The sequence below is a fragment of the Elephas maximus genome, chromosome 9 (assembly GCF_024166365.1).
Source record: "Elephas maximus indicus isolate mEleMax1 chromosome 9, mEleMax1 primary haplotype, whole genome shotgun sequence".
Classification (NCBI taxonomy): Eukaryota; Metazoa; Chordata; class Mammalia; order Proboscidea; family Elephantidae; genus Elephas; species Elephas maximus.
This window is the reverse complement of record NC_064827.1, coordinates 103756606-103775477: the sequence shown is the minus strand read 5'-3', so window position 1 is coordinate 103775477 and position 18872 is coordinate 103756606. Positions and strand designations below refer to the sequence as shown.

At 42.8% G+C, this 18872-nt stretch overlaps 1 protein-coding gene across 1 annotated transcript; it reads left to right on the top strand.

Annotated features, from left to right (window-relative positions):
- Window positions 1-778: 778 nt before the first annotated feature.
- Window positions 779-18197, top strand: ISCA1 (iron-sulfur cluster assembly 1). The gene is made up of 4 exons (XM_049895931.1): window positions 779-947; window positions 13680-13733; window positions 15563-15668; window positions 17126-18197. The coding sequence occupies exons 1-4, from the start codon at window positions 867-869 to the stop codon at window positions 17272-17274; spliced, it is 390 nt and encodes a 129-aa protein (XP_049751888.1). The 5' UTR covers window positions 779-866; the 3' UTR covers window positions 17275-18197.
- The last annotated feature ends 675 nt before the right edge of the window (window positions 18198-18872 follow it).

Sequence of the window (18872 nt, the reverse complement as noted above, 5' to 3'; positions counted from 1 at the left end):
TATAAATGTGAGTATTCAGTGCTGTGGAATTACATCTTACCGTAGGATTCCTCCTTCAACGACTCATGCGGTACAGCTTGGGGTGCAGGTGAGGGCCAGGAAGCGGGGGAGTTTGCTTATTGGACAAATTTCTGGCCCAACTCTAACCTCTGAGGAACTGCCTGGCTGTACCAAAAGGAAGAACGAAAATATATGTAGACGTCTGGGCACTGGAACTATTCTGCCTTTGAGAACCATCAGCTCTCCTTGCTGGGTTGCCTTTCCTCTCTGTTCTTAAGCCTCTGTTGTTAGCTGCCCTCAGGTCACCCCAGGCTCATGGTGACACCATGCACAACTGAACAAAACGCTGCCCAATCCTGTGCCATCCCCATAATCAGTTGCAGATTGGATTGTTAGGAGCCCTGGGGATTTCATTTTGTCATCCGTCGGGTTTTCAACGTTTGATTTTTGGAAGTAGATCACGCCTTTACAGCCTATTAATGCGTTTGTTATTGTGAGGATCAAAAGAGGTGACGCCGCACCTTGCCCAGGGGTCAAGCCTTGAAGCGCAGCGTCGCCAGAGTCAGCAAGGTCAAGAAAGTCACTTCGCGTCTCCCAACCGCTCTCTGACGTCACACCGAGAACCACCTCCGGCGGAGGAGACCTGCCTCCTGGCTCCTGCGCTCCCCAGCCTCCGACCGCGCCGGCCCGCCCGTCACTCACGCGGCCCAGCCAATGGCAGCGGAGGATGGCAGGGGGCGGGACGGCGCCGGGTGGGGCGGGGCCTGGCGGCGTGCGCAGGAGCTTGTGGCGTCAGTGTGCGCGCGGTGTCCATGGAGAGAGGCTGAGCGGTCGGAGCTCCGGCCGGAGCCACCGGGGCGGGCAAGATGTCGGCTTCGTTAGTCCGAGCCACTGTCCGCGCTGTGAGCAAGAGGAGGCTGCAGCCCACCCGGGCCGCCCTCACCCTGGTGAGTGCGGGGGACGCGCGGCCGGGGCCGTGACATTGGTTCACCTCCGCCCCCTACGAGGAGCGGTCACGGTGACTGAGAGTGGGGACGTAGAGGGCGCAGACGCGGCTGAGCGGCGCGACGCCGGGCCCGGCTCCGCAGGCGAGTCGCCGCTTTTCCCTTCTCGGCTCCCTAGTGGGAGAAACACCTCGCTGCGCGGTGGGAACTACGTTTCCCTGCAGGCCGTGCGGCCGCCGCGTGGGGCGGGGAATGGGCGGTGCGCGTGTCTCCCAGGCCTGCCCTGCGCCGTCCGTGTCCTTAATTAGGGCCGAGGAACGATCCCTAAAGCCTTGTTCCTTGTGGGTTTTGCTGGGCTCTAGTAGCTTGATGTCTAATGTCGTTTAGAGGTGGACTGTGCTAGTTAAGTACCAGGGATATTTGGATGAATAAGTCCAGATTCCTCCCTGGATGGCGTGAACGTGCTTAAGCGCTCTACTGCCAGACGGAAGATGGGTGTTTTGAACCTACCCAGAGGCGCTTGGAAGACAGGCCATCTGCTTTCGAAAGATCACAGCCTTGAAAACGCTATAGAGCTGTTTTACTCTGCACACGTGGGGTCGCCGTGATTTGGAATCTACTCAGTGGCAAATAACGGGCAATAACAACAACATGTCTTAGGGTGCTTGGGGAGGGGCCAGTCTCACCCAGCGATGGCGCGGTAAATACAGCGAGAGTCTGTAATGAGAGCACAGCCATAACAAAGCCCACCCCCCTTTCTGTGCACAAAGGGTTACTTCCTGCTGTCCTGAGATCCTTTGTGAAACACCTTCTGTGCACCCCGCCTCCCCCAAGCAATCCTAGGCTGCAGTAGGCTCCTAACATAGGACAAAGAAGGGTAAAGATTGCTCCCCTGAGGGAGTTTACAGTGTTTTCAGGGTGAAAGGTCACACACACTCAAGAAGCAGGAGAATTTACTATTCATATATTATCTGCTCTGTACTGTATTTGCACGATTTTTTAAATTGAAGTATAATTCATATAACATAAAACTTACCTCTTTAAAATGTACAGCTCTGGATTTTGTACATTCCTGGTGTTGTGGTGCAGCTGTCACTTTTCCCTAGTTTAAAACGTTTTCATCAACCCAAGAGGAAACCTCATAGCCATAAAGCAGTCGTTTGTGTTTGTAACTTTGAAAAAAATTCATTTTATAGGAAAACATTCTTCATACAAAGTTAAGGAGAAGCCTTTGTGCAAGCATTTAGCACCTGAGACTGGGAAAATAGTTTATTTAAATTGAACTGTGGATTCCTTTCAGCCCTATTGCCAGAAAATCAGTTGTAGCAAAATAGAAGAAAGTCATGATCAGGTGGGAGAATTCGTTTTTGTAAGGGATCAGTGTTTTAGGCCCTTAAGGAGACTATGTGGTTATATAGTACTGTGTTCTGTGTGATATTTTTTGGTACCAGCAATCTCATATTCATGTCTGGAAGAGTACATTATCTGGCCTTACAATTTACCGGAGTCTTGAAATCACAAGGAACCAGACAATCTCAGCAAAAATATTCAAAATTCAGAAGAATTCTCCTGCCGATAATGGTTAAGCCAGAAAGATTCAGGAGGTGGGGGAGACTTTTTTTGCCTGTCTTTCTCCACCATTGATGTCTTACCTGTTCTTTCAAAAATATGAGTCATTTTCTTCCTGTCTGTTCCTACTCATTCAGCAGATGTTTATCAAGACCTAGAAATAAATAACCAAAAATTGTCTGTCATTTTGTCATACTGTGGTGGCTTCTGTGTTCCTGTAATGCTGGAAGCTGTGCCACCAGTATTGCGAATACCAGCAAGGTCACCCATAGTGGACGAGTTTCTGCAGAGCTTCCAGACTAAGGCAGACCAGAAAGAAGAACATGACGATCTACTTGTAAAGATATTGGTCAAAGAAAACCTTACGGACAGCAGCAAGACATTGTCTGATACAGTGCCAGAAGATGAGCCCTGCAGGTGGGAAGGCACTCAAAATATGAATGAAGAACAGCTACCTCCTCAAAGTAGAGTCAGCCTTAATGATGTGGGTGGAGTAAAACTTTCAGAACCTTCATGTGCTGCTGTGGCACAACTCAAAATGAGAAGAGTTGCAAACATCATTAATAATCAACATGGAATGTATGAAGTATGAACGTAGGAAAATCGGAAATCATCAAAAACAAAATCGAACGCTTGAAGACACCCTAGGCATTAGTGAGTTGAAATGGACTGGAATTGGCCTTTTTCAGTTGCACCATCATGTGGTCTAGAATGCCAGGAATGACAGATTGAACAGGAATGATGTTGTATTCATTGTCAAAAAGAACATTTCAAGGTCTACCTGAACTACAATGCTGTCCATACGCCTGTAAGGGAGTTTAGTTAATATGAATGTTATTCAACTTTACGCACCAACCTCTAACCCCAAAGATGAAGGAATTGAAGATTTTTACCAACTTCTGCAGTCTGAAATTAACCAGACATGCAGTCAAGATGCATTGATAATGGTTGTCTTAGTTATCTAGTACTGCTATCACAGAAATACCGTAAGTGGATGGCTTCAACAAACAAGTTTATTCTTTCACAATCCAGTAGGCCAAAAGTCCAAATTGAGGGCATCATCTCCCGGGGAAGGCTTTTTCTCTCAGCTCTGGAAGGAAGGGCTTTCTTATCAATCTTCCCCTGGTGTAGGAACTTCTCAGTGCAGGGACCCCAGGTCCAAAGGACACGCTCTGCTTCTGGCACTACTTTTTTGGTGGTACAAGGTTTACCTGTTGCTCTGCTCACTTCTGCCTTTTTATCTTAAAAGACATTGACTTAAGATACAACCTAATGTTGTAGCTTGAGTTTTGCCTTATTAACATAACTGTCTCTAATCCTGCCTCATTAACATCATGGAGGTAGGATTTACAGCACATGGGACAATCACAGCAGATGACAGAATGGTGGACAATCACACAGTACTGGGAATCATGCCCTAGCTAAGTTGGCACATTTTGGGGGGACACAATTCAGTCTGTAAAACTGGTGATTGGAATGCGAAAACTGGAAACAAGGAAGGGTTGGTAGTTGGAAAATATGGCCTTGGTGTTAGAAATGATGCCAGAGATTGCATGATAGAATTTTGTAAAACCAATGACCTATTCATTGTGGTGTGATTAATTACTTTTGTGTGTGGCCTTTCTAGCCATGGTCTTGTGACTTCCACCTGGGTGATTGGGTGAGGCTGTGCAAATAAAATAATTGTGGTCCACTGAGGGGATTGGTCAGTTTTTTTTTTTCTTTCTTTAAAGAGAGCCAATTTCAGAGCAGCAAGGAGAGCCCATTATCACCAAAGAAGGAGAGATTTGAAGCAGAGACCACAGGAAATGGTTCATTGGGCTTCCCAGCCCACGGAGCAGGAAAGTTGAGTGCCTTTGGGCAGAGACTGAGGGCCTGGGAGAAGTCTATGCCTGATCGATGAATTTGGGACTTGCCAGCCTCTACAACCATGTGAGCCATTTCCTTTATATGGTTCCTGAGTTCCGTGAGATGTTGCAGCAAATTAGGGAACTCAAAGACGGGGAAAGTACTGAGAAGAGAAGGAGTAGTTGATGCTAGAGAAGATGGAGTGGTACAGCAGCTTGAAAAAGTTAGGCATTTGAGACATCTTTAACCTCCATCTCATATGAACCAGCTTTATGTTGATCTTTATAAAAGAAATTGTTTATTTGACTTTTTTCAGCAACATAAATGGTGACTATACACATGGACCTTGCTGGATGGAATATACAGGAATCAAATTGACTACTTCTACGAAAGTGACCATGGAGAAGCTCAATATCGTCAGTCAAAACAAGGCCAGGGGCTGACTGTGGAACAGACCATCAATTGCTCATATGCAAGTTCAAGTTGAAGCTGAAGAAAATTAAAACCAGTCCGTGAGAGCCAAAGTATGACCTTGAGTATATCCCACCTCAATTTAGAGACCATCTCACTAAGAGATTTGACGCATTGAATGCTAATGACTGAAGAGCAGATGACTTGTGGGATGACATCAAGGATGTCATATATGAAGAAAGCACAAGGTCATTAAAAAAGACAGGAGGGAAAGAAAAGACCAAAATGGATGTCAGAAGAGACTCTGCATGTTGCTCTTGAACATAGAGTAGCTAAAGCAAATGGGAGAAATGATGAAGTAAAAGAGCTAAATGAAAGACTTCAAAGGGTGACTTGAGAAGACAAAGTATTATACTGAAATATGCAAAGACCTGGAGTTAGAAAACCAACAGGGAAGGACATGCTTAGCATTTCTCAGGATGAAAGAACTGAAGAAAAAATTGAAGCCTCAAGTTGCAATATTGAAGGATTCTATTGGCAGGAAGCTTCAAAAGAAAGATGGAAGGAATACACTGAGTCATTGTGCCAAAAAGAATTGGTCGATGTTCAGCTATTTCAGGAGGTAGCATATGTTCAAGAACCAGTGGTACTGAAGGAAGAAGTCCAGGCCGCAGTAAAGGCTTTGGCAAAAAGCAAAGCTCCAGGAATTGACAGAATACCAATTGAGATGTTTCAACAAATGAACATAACACTGGAATCACGCACTTCTCTATACCATGAAATTTGGAAGACAGCTACCTGGCCAGCCAACTGGAAGACTTGAGCCTGTTCCAAAGAAAGGTGCTCCAGCAGAATGTGGAAATTATCAAGCAATATTATTAATATCACAAGTAAAATTTTGCTGAAGGTAATTCAAAAATGGTTGCAGTAGTACATCGACAGGGAACTGCGAGAAATTTAAGCCAGATTCAGAAAGAGGACATGCAACAAGGGATATCATTGCTGAAATCAGATGGATTTTGGCTGAAAAAAGAGATTACCAAAAAGATGTTTATCTGTATATTATTCACTGTGCAAAGGCATTCATTCAACTTTGTGATTCATAACAAATTATGGATAACATTGTGAAGAATGTGAATTCTAGAACACTTAATTGTGCTCGTGGAGAGCCTGCATATAGACCAAGAGGCAGTCGTTAGAAAAGAACAAGGGAATACTGTATTTTAAAATCAAGAAAGTTGTATGTCTGGGTTGTATCCTTTCACTGTACTTACTCAATCTGTATGCTGAGCAAATAATCCAAGAAGTTGGACTATATGAAAAAATGTGGCATTAGGATTGGGGAACGCTCATTAACAACCTGTGATATGCAGATGGCACAACCTTGCTTGCTGAAAGTGAAAAGGACTTGAAGCACTTATGATGAAAATCAAAGACTACAGCCTTCAATATGGACTACACCTCAACATAAAGAAAATAAAAACCCTCACACCTGGACCAGTAAGCAACATCATGATAAATGGAGAAAAGATTGAGTTATCAAGGATTTCATTTTACTTGGATCCACAGTTGACCACCATGAAGGCAGCAGACAGGAAACCAGTTGACATTTTGCATTAGGTAGATGTGCTGCAAAAGACCTCTTTCAGTTGACTCATATGCATGTGAAAGCTGGACTATGAATAAGGAAGACCAAAGACGAATTGATGCCTTTGAATTATGTTATTGACGAAGAATATTGAATGCACCGTGGACTGCCAGAAGAGTGAACAAATCTATCTTGAAAGAAATACAGCCAGAATGCTCCTCAGAAGCGAGGACGACCACTTTGGTGAATGGCGTCTGGGGTCGTAAAAGCTTACGAGCAGCCATCTAAGATTCATTGATTGGTACTTGGAGCAAAGGAGAATGAAGAACATCAAAGAAGGGAAATATCAGCCCAAGAGACAAAAGGGCCACTTAACCAGAGATTTCATCAACCTGAGACCAGAAGAACTAGATGGTGCCCAGCTGCCACCAATGACTGCCCTGACAGGGGGCACAACAGAGAGTCCCTGTTGGAGCAGGAGAAAAGTATGGTGCAAAACTCAAATTCATGTAAAAAGACCAGACTTAATTGTCTAATTAAGACTTGAGGAACCCTTGAAGCCATGGCCCCTGGACACTCAACAACCCAGAACTAAAACCATTCCTGAAGCTCACTCTTGAAAGATTAGACTAGGCTATAAAAGATAAAATAATATTCTTGAAGAGTGTGCTTCTTAGTTCAGGCAGGTACATGAGAACAAATGGGCGGCTCCTGTCTATAGGCAGGATGAGAAGGCAGAAGGGGACAGGAGCTGGTCAGATGGACACAGGAAATCCGGAGTGGAAAGGTCCTGGAGTGTGCTGTCAAATTATAGGGATTGCAATTAGTGTGATATAGCAATATGTATATAAATTTTTATATGAATAATTAACTTGAGTTATAAACTTTGACCTGAAGCACAATTAAAAAAATAAGGAAGTGAGGATGAAGAGGCTTTGTCTCCCATCGTTTGGACAGGAGGGCCCAGGCCCTGAAGAACATCATGCGTGGAAAGGTAGAGGGTCAGCAAAAAGGAGGAAGACCCTCAATGAGATGGATTGATACCGTGGCTACAACAGGGGTCTCAGACATAGCAATGACTGTGAGGATGTTGCAGGATCAGGCAGTGTTTCTGTTGTTGATAGGGTCACTGTGAGTCGGAACCAACTTGACAGCACCAAACAGAAATAAATGTAACAGTTCCTGCCCCAGGGTAACAACACATCTCACATTCTCAGAACCAGCTTACTCCCTTGTGCCTGACTACACATTATCATTTACCAGGCTAATTGAAAAACAGAACAAAACAATGCTTTGTCATAATTCTCAGTTCACCAGGGGTCCTTTTTTCTTGATTGAGTTGTTCCAGTTAACTTGCAGAGTTCATGTCTGAATTCATTCTACTTAACTGTATGGCAGCCTTTAGAAGCTCCTTTCCTTTTGATCTTTCTTACCAGCTGGTACCAGAGAAAAATCACATTAGCGCTACTCTCTGCCAATAGTGTTTGCATCCATTTTTGTCCTAGATTTACGTTCCCTCAAGACACCGTGGCATATATGCTGTTTGTGCTTGGTTTTCCAAACATTTTTTACCACTGCAGGTTCTGTTAAATTGAAAAGCAGTGAGGTGATCAGAGGGCTAATGAAAGGAGACACATAAGAGGAAACAAACAGGTAATTTAATAAAACTAGTAAGAAAAAATAAATGTTACCTTTATGTATGGGGTGATACATTGTAAATTTTCACCTCTGGAATTTGACATGTTGCAGCAGTTCTGTGCAGTCAGCTATCACTTCAGCTGGAGGAAAAGTGATGAGATGGAAAAGTGTCAACACAAATTATCTGAGTTAATTGATGTTAATCCAGCATCAGACTGGTGGTTTCCTTGAAAGGGCTTAGACCGGGGACAGGCTGCCCGTGAAACGTTTATGCACACCAGTGACGGTTCCTTGAGTGAGGTCTTTAAGACTCCCACCCACCGCATCCAAGTGAGTACCCCTGAACATCTGCAGAGAATTTAAGAGAGCAGCGTCCCTCTTCTCTTCCCCTCATTTTCCTGCATCCTCGGGAATTGACAGATGGAATTGAATTTGTAGGAGCCAGAGTAAATGTGCTTGCATAACCCAAAGATTTTGTGCTACCCTGCTGGCAGAAGCTTTGTTTTCATTGAAGAGACACCATCAGTGTGCAAGTCAGAATTAGCGCATATAGGACAAGAGATGTACCCACAACTGCACATAAAGCAGCTGTTGGTGTAGATGTATTTACAAGAGAAAATAAAGCTTTCTTTGGATGAATATTTTAAGAGCAAGAGTCAGACAATATTGCCAATATTTGCAGTTCTCTCCTGAAACATACCTATCATATGTTGTCGTTGTTAGGTGCCACTGAGTTGATTTTTGACCCATCATGACCCCATGTGACAGAGTAGAACTGCCTCATAGGGTTTTCTTGGCTGTAGTCTTTACAGAAGCAGATCGCCAGGTCTTCCTCCCCAGGGAGCTCTGGGGTAGGCTCGAACCACTAGCCTTTCAGTTCAAAGCCAAACGCTTAACTATTGCGCCCCCAGGTTTCCTTCCTTTCAGAGTGTCACTTTGGGATACAAATGGTCTTAAGGAACCAGTTTTGTGTTAAGTAGAGTTGGTCCTATATCCCCAATACAGAATGTATTTCAAGCAGTTGGGCCAGTCATATTGGGCCTTGCTAATTCTCTTTAATCCCTCACAGATGACGTGATTTCTCACAGGTGTGTACTCTAGTTTTCTCAACAAAGCCAACCCCTGCTCTACCTTCTGAATTTGATTTATAGCTCACATCACTATTGTACCACTCACTTGTTCTTCGAAATTTCACATGTTAAGTTTTTATAAGGTAGTGACTATGTCTTATGTTTATTTTTTATTCCTGTAATGCAGCCTTTCTCAACCAAAGTTCTGTGGGAGAATTGAGCCTTACAGAAAATGACTTGAGTGACTTCTCAGTCCTCCCCAGGATGGTACATACCCAGTATTAGTCTAATGCACAGGAGAGAAGTTAATTCATTAAGTACAGCTGATGCCTTAGGGCAGTAGGGCTTAACTGTCTTGGGGAACCCACTTGAGGAGGGCCAGGAAATGCTTAATATGATGTTAAATACATTCAGGCCACTCATGAGTTGTTAATTCATAGAGCCCCCGTGGCACTGTGGATAAAGTGATCCGTTGCTAACTGAAAGGTCATTTTTTCAAAACCATCAGTAGCTCCTTGGTAGAAAGACATGGCAGTCTGCTTCTGCAAAAGATTTACAACCTCAGAAACCCTATGGGGTCTCTATGAGTCGGGATTGACTTGATGGCAATAGGTTTGGTTTTGGGTTTTTTTTTTTTTTTTTGGTAATTCATAGGACCAGCACCAGAAGTCACTTGGAACAGCGGCCAGAGACGTGTCATCAAGTACTGGCTTTGTCTCTGAAGGCAGTTTAAGGGAATAATAACCAAAACCAAACCTGTTGCTGTCAAGTTGATTCCAGCTCATGGTGACCCCATGTGCTACAGGGTAGAACTCCGTAGTGTTTTCATGGCTGCACTCTTTACAGAAGCAGATCATTAGGCCTTTTCTTCTGCAGCATCGTTGCATGAGTGCAAGCCACAAACCTTTATGTTAGTAACCAAAAACCAAACCCGTTGCTGTTGAGTCGATTCTGACTCATAGTGACCCTATAGGACAGAGTAGAACTGCCCCGTACGGTTTCCAAGGAGCGCCTGCTGGATTCGAACTGCCAACCTTTTTGGCTAACAGTCACAGCTTTTTAACCACTACGTCACCAGGATTTCCTTTATGTTAGGAGATGAGCACAAACCATTTGTGCCACCCAGGGACCTAAGGGTAGGCTGTTATTGCTGTTAGTTGCTGTCAGATCAGTTCTGACTCATGGCGACCCCATGTGTGCATGCAGAGTAGAGCGGCTCCGTAGTTTCCAAGGCTGTGACCTTTCAGAAACAGATTGCCGGCTCTGTCTCCTGAGGCACCTCCTGCTGGTTTCCAGCTGCCAACTTTTCAGCTAGTAGATGAGCACCTAACCGGATGCACCACTAAATGTCTAACAATGAGGGGATGGTTAAGTAAATTAGAGTCGATCCTGTTGGTGAAATATGTAGTCATTGTAAATAATGATTAAAAAAATACATTTTCAAGCCGTGACTCTTGGTTCTTTCACATACTAGTTCTGTGACCCTGTGACCCCGTGCACATTACTTAACCTTTAATGCCTGAGTCGCACAGTTTTAACAGTAAGGATGATGCATGTAAACCATTATGCACCGTTCACTCGGGGCTGTTCAGTGTCATGGAGTTGGTCTCAGCTCCTCACGCCGCGCAGCAGCAGAGCTGCCCCACAGGGGTTTCTTGGCTTTAATTTTCACGGCAGTTTGCCGGGGCTTTCTCCTTTGGGACCACTGAGTGGGTTTGAACTGACAGCTTTTCAGTTACCAGCAGAGTGCTTAACCCTTGCCACCAGGGCTCCTTATTAAGCACCTGGAAGGCACTTAATGAGTGGCAAATGTGTGTTTACTACTATGTATCAAATGAGAAACATGACATAGTACGTTTTTAAAGGTAGGCTACAAAATTGTGTATATATACTGTGATCACAACTATATATCTGTGTATATATACACCAATAGGAAAGGACAAGGTTTGAAAAAACACCGTAATGCCAGCACTGGTGGTTAAAGAGCGAAAATAATATTGGCACTTTTTCATTGGCTGCTATTTACCTACCACTTTGTTAACATTAAAATGTCCAGTTTATAATGAAATTAAAATCAGTTGTAGTTGACCCATTTTCAGTATATATAATCATGGAGTCGATTGAATTAAAACTTTGCATTTTAATTTTGTTTTCTCACACACCAAAAAAATGAAAAACTACTTGGGGGAGTTATTTAAGGAAATACACTGTTTAGGATGAAAAGTTTCTGTTATAAGGAACAGAAACTTACTGCATTGAATAAAGTAAGAGTATGTTGCTATGAAGTAGTTACTAAGACCCCTTCATCTGCAGTGTCTTTTCCCCTAATTTTAACAACAAAAACAGCCTGGGAATTTATTAAAAAAAAAAAAAAAAACCAAGGTAGTCACATTCAGATACTCTTCCCCTTTAAAGAGAGTCATGTTCCTCTAGTTTAGTGTGTGACCCACATGTGTTTTGTTTAGATGGTTGCAGAGGTCGTGCGGCGGGTTTTTATTCCACCAAATATTTTCCCATGGTTACGCCTATTTTTAACTTATCAGAAATCTTTTTTGTTCGACAGTCATTAAATTAATCTCTTCAGCACTCACATACAAAATGTGACTGGGAAAATTTACAAATGGAAGGTAAGAAGACTACAGTGAGAACTTCACTGTGATCATTTAGAAGGGTAAATGAGCACTTTAAAAAGCAATCTTTTTATAGCCCCACGGTTATGCGAGGTTGATATGCTGTCATTTCAGAAAACGGGGAGGGGTCATAATCCTGCCCTTCTTCCTTCCTCCCTGTGTTGTCAGGCTGCTTGACTCAGGTTTTATTTTATTTTTTTATTGTGTTTTAGGTGAAAGTTTACAAAGTTAGCTTCTCATTCAAAAATTCACGCACAGATTGTTTTGTGACAGTGGTTGCAATCCCCAAACGATGTCAGCACTCGCCTCCTGTCCCTTCCTCCCTTCTCTTTGCTTTTGGGCAGGTGTTGCCCATTTGGTCTCGTATACTTGATTGAGCTAAGAAGCTGTTTCTTATGGGTGTTACTGTTTTATAGGCCTGTCTAATCTTTGGCTGAAAGGTGGACTTCAGGAGTGGCTTTAGTTCTGAATTAGCAGGGTGTCTGGGGGCCATAATCTCTGGGGTTCCTTCAGTCTCTGTCTGACCAGTAAGTCTGGCCTTTTTTTTTTTTTGTGGATTTGAATTTTGTTCTACATTTTTCTCCCACTCTGTCCAGGACGTTGTATTGTGATCCTTGTCAGAGTGGTCCGTTGGTGGTAGCCGGGCACCACCTAGTTCTGGTGTCAGGCTGGTGGACGCTGTTTCGCGTGGTCGTTTTAGTCGTTTGGGCTAGTATTTTCCTTGTGTCTTGTTTTGAAAGAATGATGGGAAAAGGCCTTTAGGGATACCTCCTGGTAATGATTTTTTTTTTTACCTTTTTTTACGGTGATACACAGTAAGAAGTAAATATACACACCCCATATATTAATAATTAAAATGAATGTTTGACTAAACAGAGCTCACCTTTTTTAAGTGCAATGCATTGTTTTCTTCTCTGTTCTACCTTATGTTTAAAAAGAAAAAAAAAAATGCTGGTCTTGACCTCCTAAATTGGTTTCCTGACACTTCTAAATGGGACCCAGACTCTGTTTAAACATCACCTGGTCAAGTTCTCCCCTCTGCGCCCCCAGCCATCCCTTGGGTCTGCTCCCTCAGCACAGAGTTGAGTTCTGGCTACTCCTACCTCTGAGTAATGGTTCGTCATCTCCAGACTCTGGGATTTCACAGACCTGTAAAATGTCCCTACAGACAGCTGGAGGACCAGCATAGCATTGCCAGCTGAAGGAGTTAATAGAGCAGAAAGGAGGAAGGACATCATCTGTGTTCATCACTGTAATAACAGCTGGCATGTGCCTGGTACTGCTCTGAATGCTTTTAATCCTGACAAGAACCCTGAGGAGGGACCGGTTGTTGCCCTTTTACAGATAAGGGACAAGTAAACCAAGTAACGGGACTCCCACTGGGACACAGCTGGGAAGTGGACCAGGAATGCAAACAGAGCCTGGTCTTAACAGACTCCTTCCCAGGAAAGTAGGGGTGGGAAACCCTGAAAAACTATTCCTGTTTCTGTTTGTCTAGATATTCAGAACATTTAATCCAGATAACAATCGACAGGAAAAACCTGACTGTTGGCTTCCCCATGAGGAGGCACTGTATCCATTCATTGACCGTTTGAGTGCTCCTGTGTGTCAGGCAGGGTGCTTGTTGCTGGGCATATAGTAGGTGAACCGGATAGATGTTGCCAGAAGAAATCAGCCTAATGATGGAAGTAGATAGTACCACAGAGATTATGGCAGAGGGGAACCTGGCCCTGGGAGAGTGAGATTAGAAGGGTGTTGCCATCAGATGTTTTAAAAATAAAGAAGGTGATTTCAATTTAATAAAGTTCTTGTGTTTGTGTATAAAATAAATCTGCAAGGTACTCTGGCAAGAATGGAGCATAAATTCGTCACATGAATTTGTTAAAACTGGACTTGAACAGCCTTCCTGGCTAGGAAATAGTAGCCTTGGAAGAATGTAGGTTTTTGTAGTCAAAAACTTAATGCCGTGCTCTTTTTTCAGACACCTTCAGCAGTCCAGAAGATAAAGCAGCTTCTTAAAGATAAGCCTGAACATGTGAGTAAAATAATATTCAGACAAATATTTTGTAAAAAACTAAAGTTCTATTTTCAGAATGAATTTACCTTGTGATAAATTGTATGCTTTCATTAGTTAAAGGATTTTGCTTTAAGAAGTAATGTATGTTGATGATTTTTAAAAAGTAGTAAAAAAGGGTGCTTAATGGAAAGGAAGCATTTCTCAGCCTGGATGCTTCATCCTCGTTCTTCCATCCGAGCAGCCACCTCCCAGGGTCCTTCCATGGACATTCTGTGTATGTTACCTGCTCAGACCTGGGCTTCTCAACCTCGGCCCTAGTGACATTTTGGGCCCGATAATTGTTTGGTGGAGGTGGTGTTTATCATTGTCCCTGCCTCTACCCTCTAGATACCAGTAGTCCCCCTCCCCCCAAGTTATGACAACCAAAAATACGCCTGTGCTCGTGTGTATCTCCCTTCTCCTACTCGGCTGAGAGCATAGCGTACCTGCCGTGCTTATTATTACTACGCCCGAATAATAAATCTGGAAGATCTTCCCATGTCATTACATAAAGGTAGCTCGTTCTTTCTTGTGGCCGCATGTATTGAGCAGGTTTGATTTATTTAACCAATCTCACATTTGAAAGGTCCTTTGAGGTTCCATTTGGTGCTGCCATAAGCATCATTCCTTAGTGGCTGCAGTGTGCCAGGCACGTTGTCATGGACGCGTGAGCATGCTGTAGTGTGTCTACGTAGGACATGCCCCTAGACGTGCAGTTGTTGGGTAAGGGGTGTGGGCGTGATCTGAATTTTAGTGCATTGTTACTTGCCTGTGTAGTACGTGTAAAGTAGTTCAAGTACTAATTAGACCGTTGATGTTAATAATAGACTGCTGAGTGGCATCTGAGCTGGTTTGCACAGCCTACAATAAGTGTGGCGGGAGTTCCGGCACCTCCCTCCTATAAAAGGAAGCCAGTGTCCAGCTCCATTCGGGTAGACTCATGACTGGAGTACACATTGACCAAATGAAGGAAGAATTTAACTTCTTAGATTTTCAGGCGTGTTTGTTTGGAAAAGGGATGGCTTGTGCCATAGATTACACCCCATGAAGTGCTGGCTCCAGGCACCTAAAGTTGTGTTTTCACGTGTTCACTGAGTCACTCTGTGCTCCTCTTCATCTGGGAGCTGCCTCTAAACTTTATTTCAAGTTAAATGCCCATATCCACTCTTGGTATTTGGGCTTCCTGCTTGCAAAAGTGAAAACTAGGTTGAACAAATAACTTAGGCGTGTGCTCCACAATTTCAGCTAGACAACTTATTCATCGTGCTGAGTACGTGACATTCCTACACACTTGCTCTAAGCAGTCCCTCTCAGTGGGCGTTCTTCTGGTTGTCTAAGGACAGGAGAGACTGCTCTGAATGCTGCCAGTCATCAAAATTTCCCCAAAGAAGTAGGGAATAATTTTATTTCTGCTGTAAATAAAATTTATGTTCAGTTTATATATATATAGCAGGGGCTAGAAGAAAACATGAAAAAACATATGCTGTTTTGTTAGGGTAGTGGTAATAATAGGGTTTTTTTCCCCCTCTGTATTGTGTATATATTAATTGTCTTTTTATTCTTTTTGGATCCCTGTTAGTGTTATAATGATGTTTGTACAGTAGTTAATTTTTATAAAATGCTGACTCCCCACTCCGTACTTACTACTGAAACATTTTATAACCAGAAATCTAATATTTATCATACTTTTTAAAAAGCTTATGAGAAAAGTGAATAATATTAAATATGTTTTTTAATAACATTATATAATGTAAATGTTTAATCTGTAACACTTTAAAATTAAGTGCACATCTGCATTTCTCTTCCAGGTAGGTGTGAAAGTTGGTGTTCGAACCAGGGGTTGCAATGGCCTTTCTTATACTTTAGAATATACAAAGACAAAAGGAGATTCTGATGAAGAAGTTGTTCAAGATGGTGAATATTTACCAAACTTTTTCTGGGTACTGTGTTTTGCATAGCATGAAGTAAATGGTAAAACTAATAGTAGGAAGGACATAGAGTGCTCACTGTGTGCTGGGCAGTTGGATTTAGGCACCACAATTGAATGAAGTTGTACTGTATTATCCCCATTTTGCAGATGAAGTAACTGAGGCACAGAGGGGAAGTACTTTGCCTAAGGTCACACAGCTAATAAGTGACGTGGTAAAAATTTGAACCCAGATAAACACCAGAGCCTGTGCTCTTATGACTGAGTGATGGATTATTGGATACGCTTGTTTGTTTATCTCCATTTCAAGAGGTCATCTGTTTATCTTCTTTCCCAGAAAGTTTTTAAGATGCTGAAACCTCACAGTGAACAAACCAGTCATTTTTGTTTGAAGCAGCAATTTTACATCAATGTCAAAAAGTAATGTCAACTCACGTTTTTTAAAGAATTCTGTATTTCCAGTTCTTATTTTTTATTAAAAATATCAGAGCTTTACTTACTTTATTTCCCAAGCTACCTCCCTCTCAATAACCTGATAAAACGCATTTAAAACAAAGTAAATAATGCTACAACTCTCCGGGAACTTCGTTTGTGGGCTTGGCAGGAGTGGTTTTGTGCATTGGAGGTGAGGTGGGATGTCAGCTAGCTTGCGATCCTTGCCTCTGTGTGAGGCGTGGGTTCCCAAGCCTCCTTTCATTCTAGTAAACTGAAGTTACTGATCAATAAAGACATTTTTTTAAGGTATTACTATTAAAATCAACTCAAATTATCTTATACCTTAAGATTTTTATCCTAAAATTAAAGAAATGGGGATTTAAGAATTATGAATGGTTTATATTTAAATAATGACTGACTTTCTCGTAAGAAAACTTTCTTTAGATATTTCATCTTGGCTATAGTCAAACCGATTTTGTTTACAAAGATAGGGTATGATCACCAGTTTTCCACCCTGTGACCAGAGGAACTGTAGCCGCTGTACTGACTAGTCTTACTAAAATGGCCTCATTACGCCGCAGTTCTTTGTGTGTCCCTAGGCTTGGCCGTGTGCCGTGTGTATAAAAGCTGCTGCAGGGTTTTCATAAATTCTTCATCTTTGCAAAATTGTCACTGACAAATATATGTTTCTTAATGTTGCCAGTTGGAACAATGGATAAAAAAAAAAATGCAATGAAAGGAAAATTCTAGCTCTGTGCATGGAATTGGCATGGAATTGACTATTGTAAAACTCCCCCCGACACAGATTCACATGGGAAATGGGGCAGACAGGAAAGTGACCACTTAGTCTCATAAAGGAAATAGTGAAACATATTCAGAAGCTTCCTGTCTGAGTTGCTTGAAGCAGCAGTTAGTGGTTCTCTGTCCAGGTTCTCTTGTGCTCTGACTTGGCGGGTTAGCTCCGTAAGGCGCGCAGGCTTTATCTGACGCATGTTTTCTTTTCCCCAAGGGGTCAGAGTGTTCATCGAAAAGAAAGCACAGCTAACCCTTTTAGGAACAGAAATGGACTACGTAGAAGACAAATTATCCAGTGAATTTGTGTTCAATAACCCAAACATCAAAGGAACATGTGGCTGTGGAGAAAGCTTTAATGTCTGAAACCTTGGGACTACTCTGGCTCTGGGCTCCAGGGGTGCTCACGGGAACTTCGGGCTTACTGAGGAAACCATGTGACTGTCACAATCCTAGATTCACAATGCACGGCTGCCTTTTGAGGAAAAGAAAAGGAACGCATTTGAAAACGAAGCCAGCGTGTTGAATTCGAGAAGACGTGACGCTTGTATCCTCCTTAGGGGATGGAACGAGGAACCATTGTTCTCGTTGGATCATTTTTCTGTTCTGTAAAGGAAAAAGAATCCTTCCCAGCACTTAACTCCTTGTATCCTTTGTGTTAGAACCAGTCTCATCAAAGTCACCTTCCTGGTGGCATTTCAGGAAACGTCTTCTTCCTGGGCATGCGCTCATTAGGTCTTTGTTGAAAGCTTGAACTGCACAGCTCCCTAGCCATTCCCCGACCAAGCTGATGACCCTTAAGACTTCTCAGAACTGTCGTACAGAAGAATTCCGAATGCTGGTATCAAAAGGTGTAGAAATCACTCCACCCACCTATTTTCTTAATCCATTCCCGTCTCCACCCTAAATGTCTGCTCAAAGATTGGATCTTGAGCTGACTTCAATTCTTTTCATTCAAAGGACTCTTAAAGCCATCCAGCCCACCCCTCAGTTCTGTAGCTGAGGAAGCCAAACCCCAGGGAAGCTAAGGCTCATCCACCCTCACGCTGCAAGTTAGGGGCCGAGCCAGACTCTCCGCCACATCTCCCTTTCCCTGTCGGTGTGTCGTCCTCTATGCCTTTAGCCCGTCAGAGACGTTACGTGGGTGGCCTGGCTTCTCCGTCTGCTCCACACTTGGATAAAATTTCTTAGGAATTTGATATAGATCATGGTCATTTTATTTTTATTCTGAATTGGAAGAATTGTAAAACCCATTTATGCGGATTACCTTTTTTTTTTTTTTTTTTTTTTGAACTATGAAGCAGTGGTTTACCCTAGCAGGTAAGACCTAGCAGCCCAGAGTTAGCCTTTGGAACATACAGGTTACTGTGAAGCAGAACACAGGTCTTTTCTGAAAATTCCCAGTGTGCTGACACTTTCTGCATCTTAAATCCAGTTGCAAAATTTTAAACCTGACATTTTGTCCTAGCATTTTTATCACCAACTTTTCTGTAATAGTGTTCACTTTGTCATTTAGTTATTGATTTTCCCGGGTTTGACGTACAGGTACTCTGTGAGTTGGCATATATGTTGTTTTTGAAAGCTGACTCTCGTGAACTGAAGTAGTGCTGTTAGCCTTGATGTTTGCCTTGTTCCCTGAAGCGCCCGGCACAAATGCACCAAACCTAGGGCTCGTATCAGTGTTCCTGAGTTCGTATCATTACCAGAATTGTCGATCCACTTATAATTTGTGCAGCACTATATTATGTAGAAATTGAGTTGTCAATAAAACATGTGGCCTCTCTGTGATTATAAAATGGGCTTTTCTTGTTGAGGGAGAAGGGTTTGGGGTAGTAATGGCTAGAAAGCCAAAAAAAAAAACACACACACCAAATTGGCCATGAGTGTCAGAATAGAACTGTGCTCCGTAGATTTTTCAGAAGTAGATCACCAGACCTTTCTTCCAAGGCACCTTTGGGTGGATT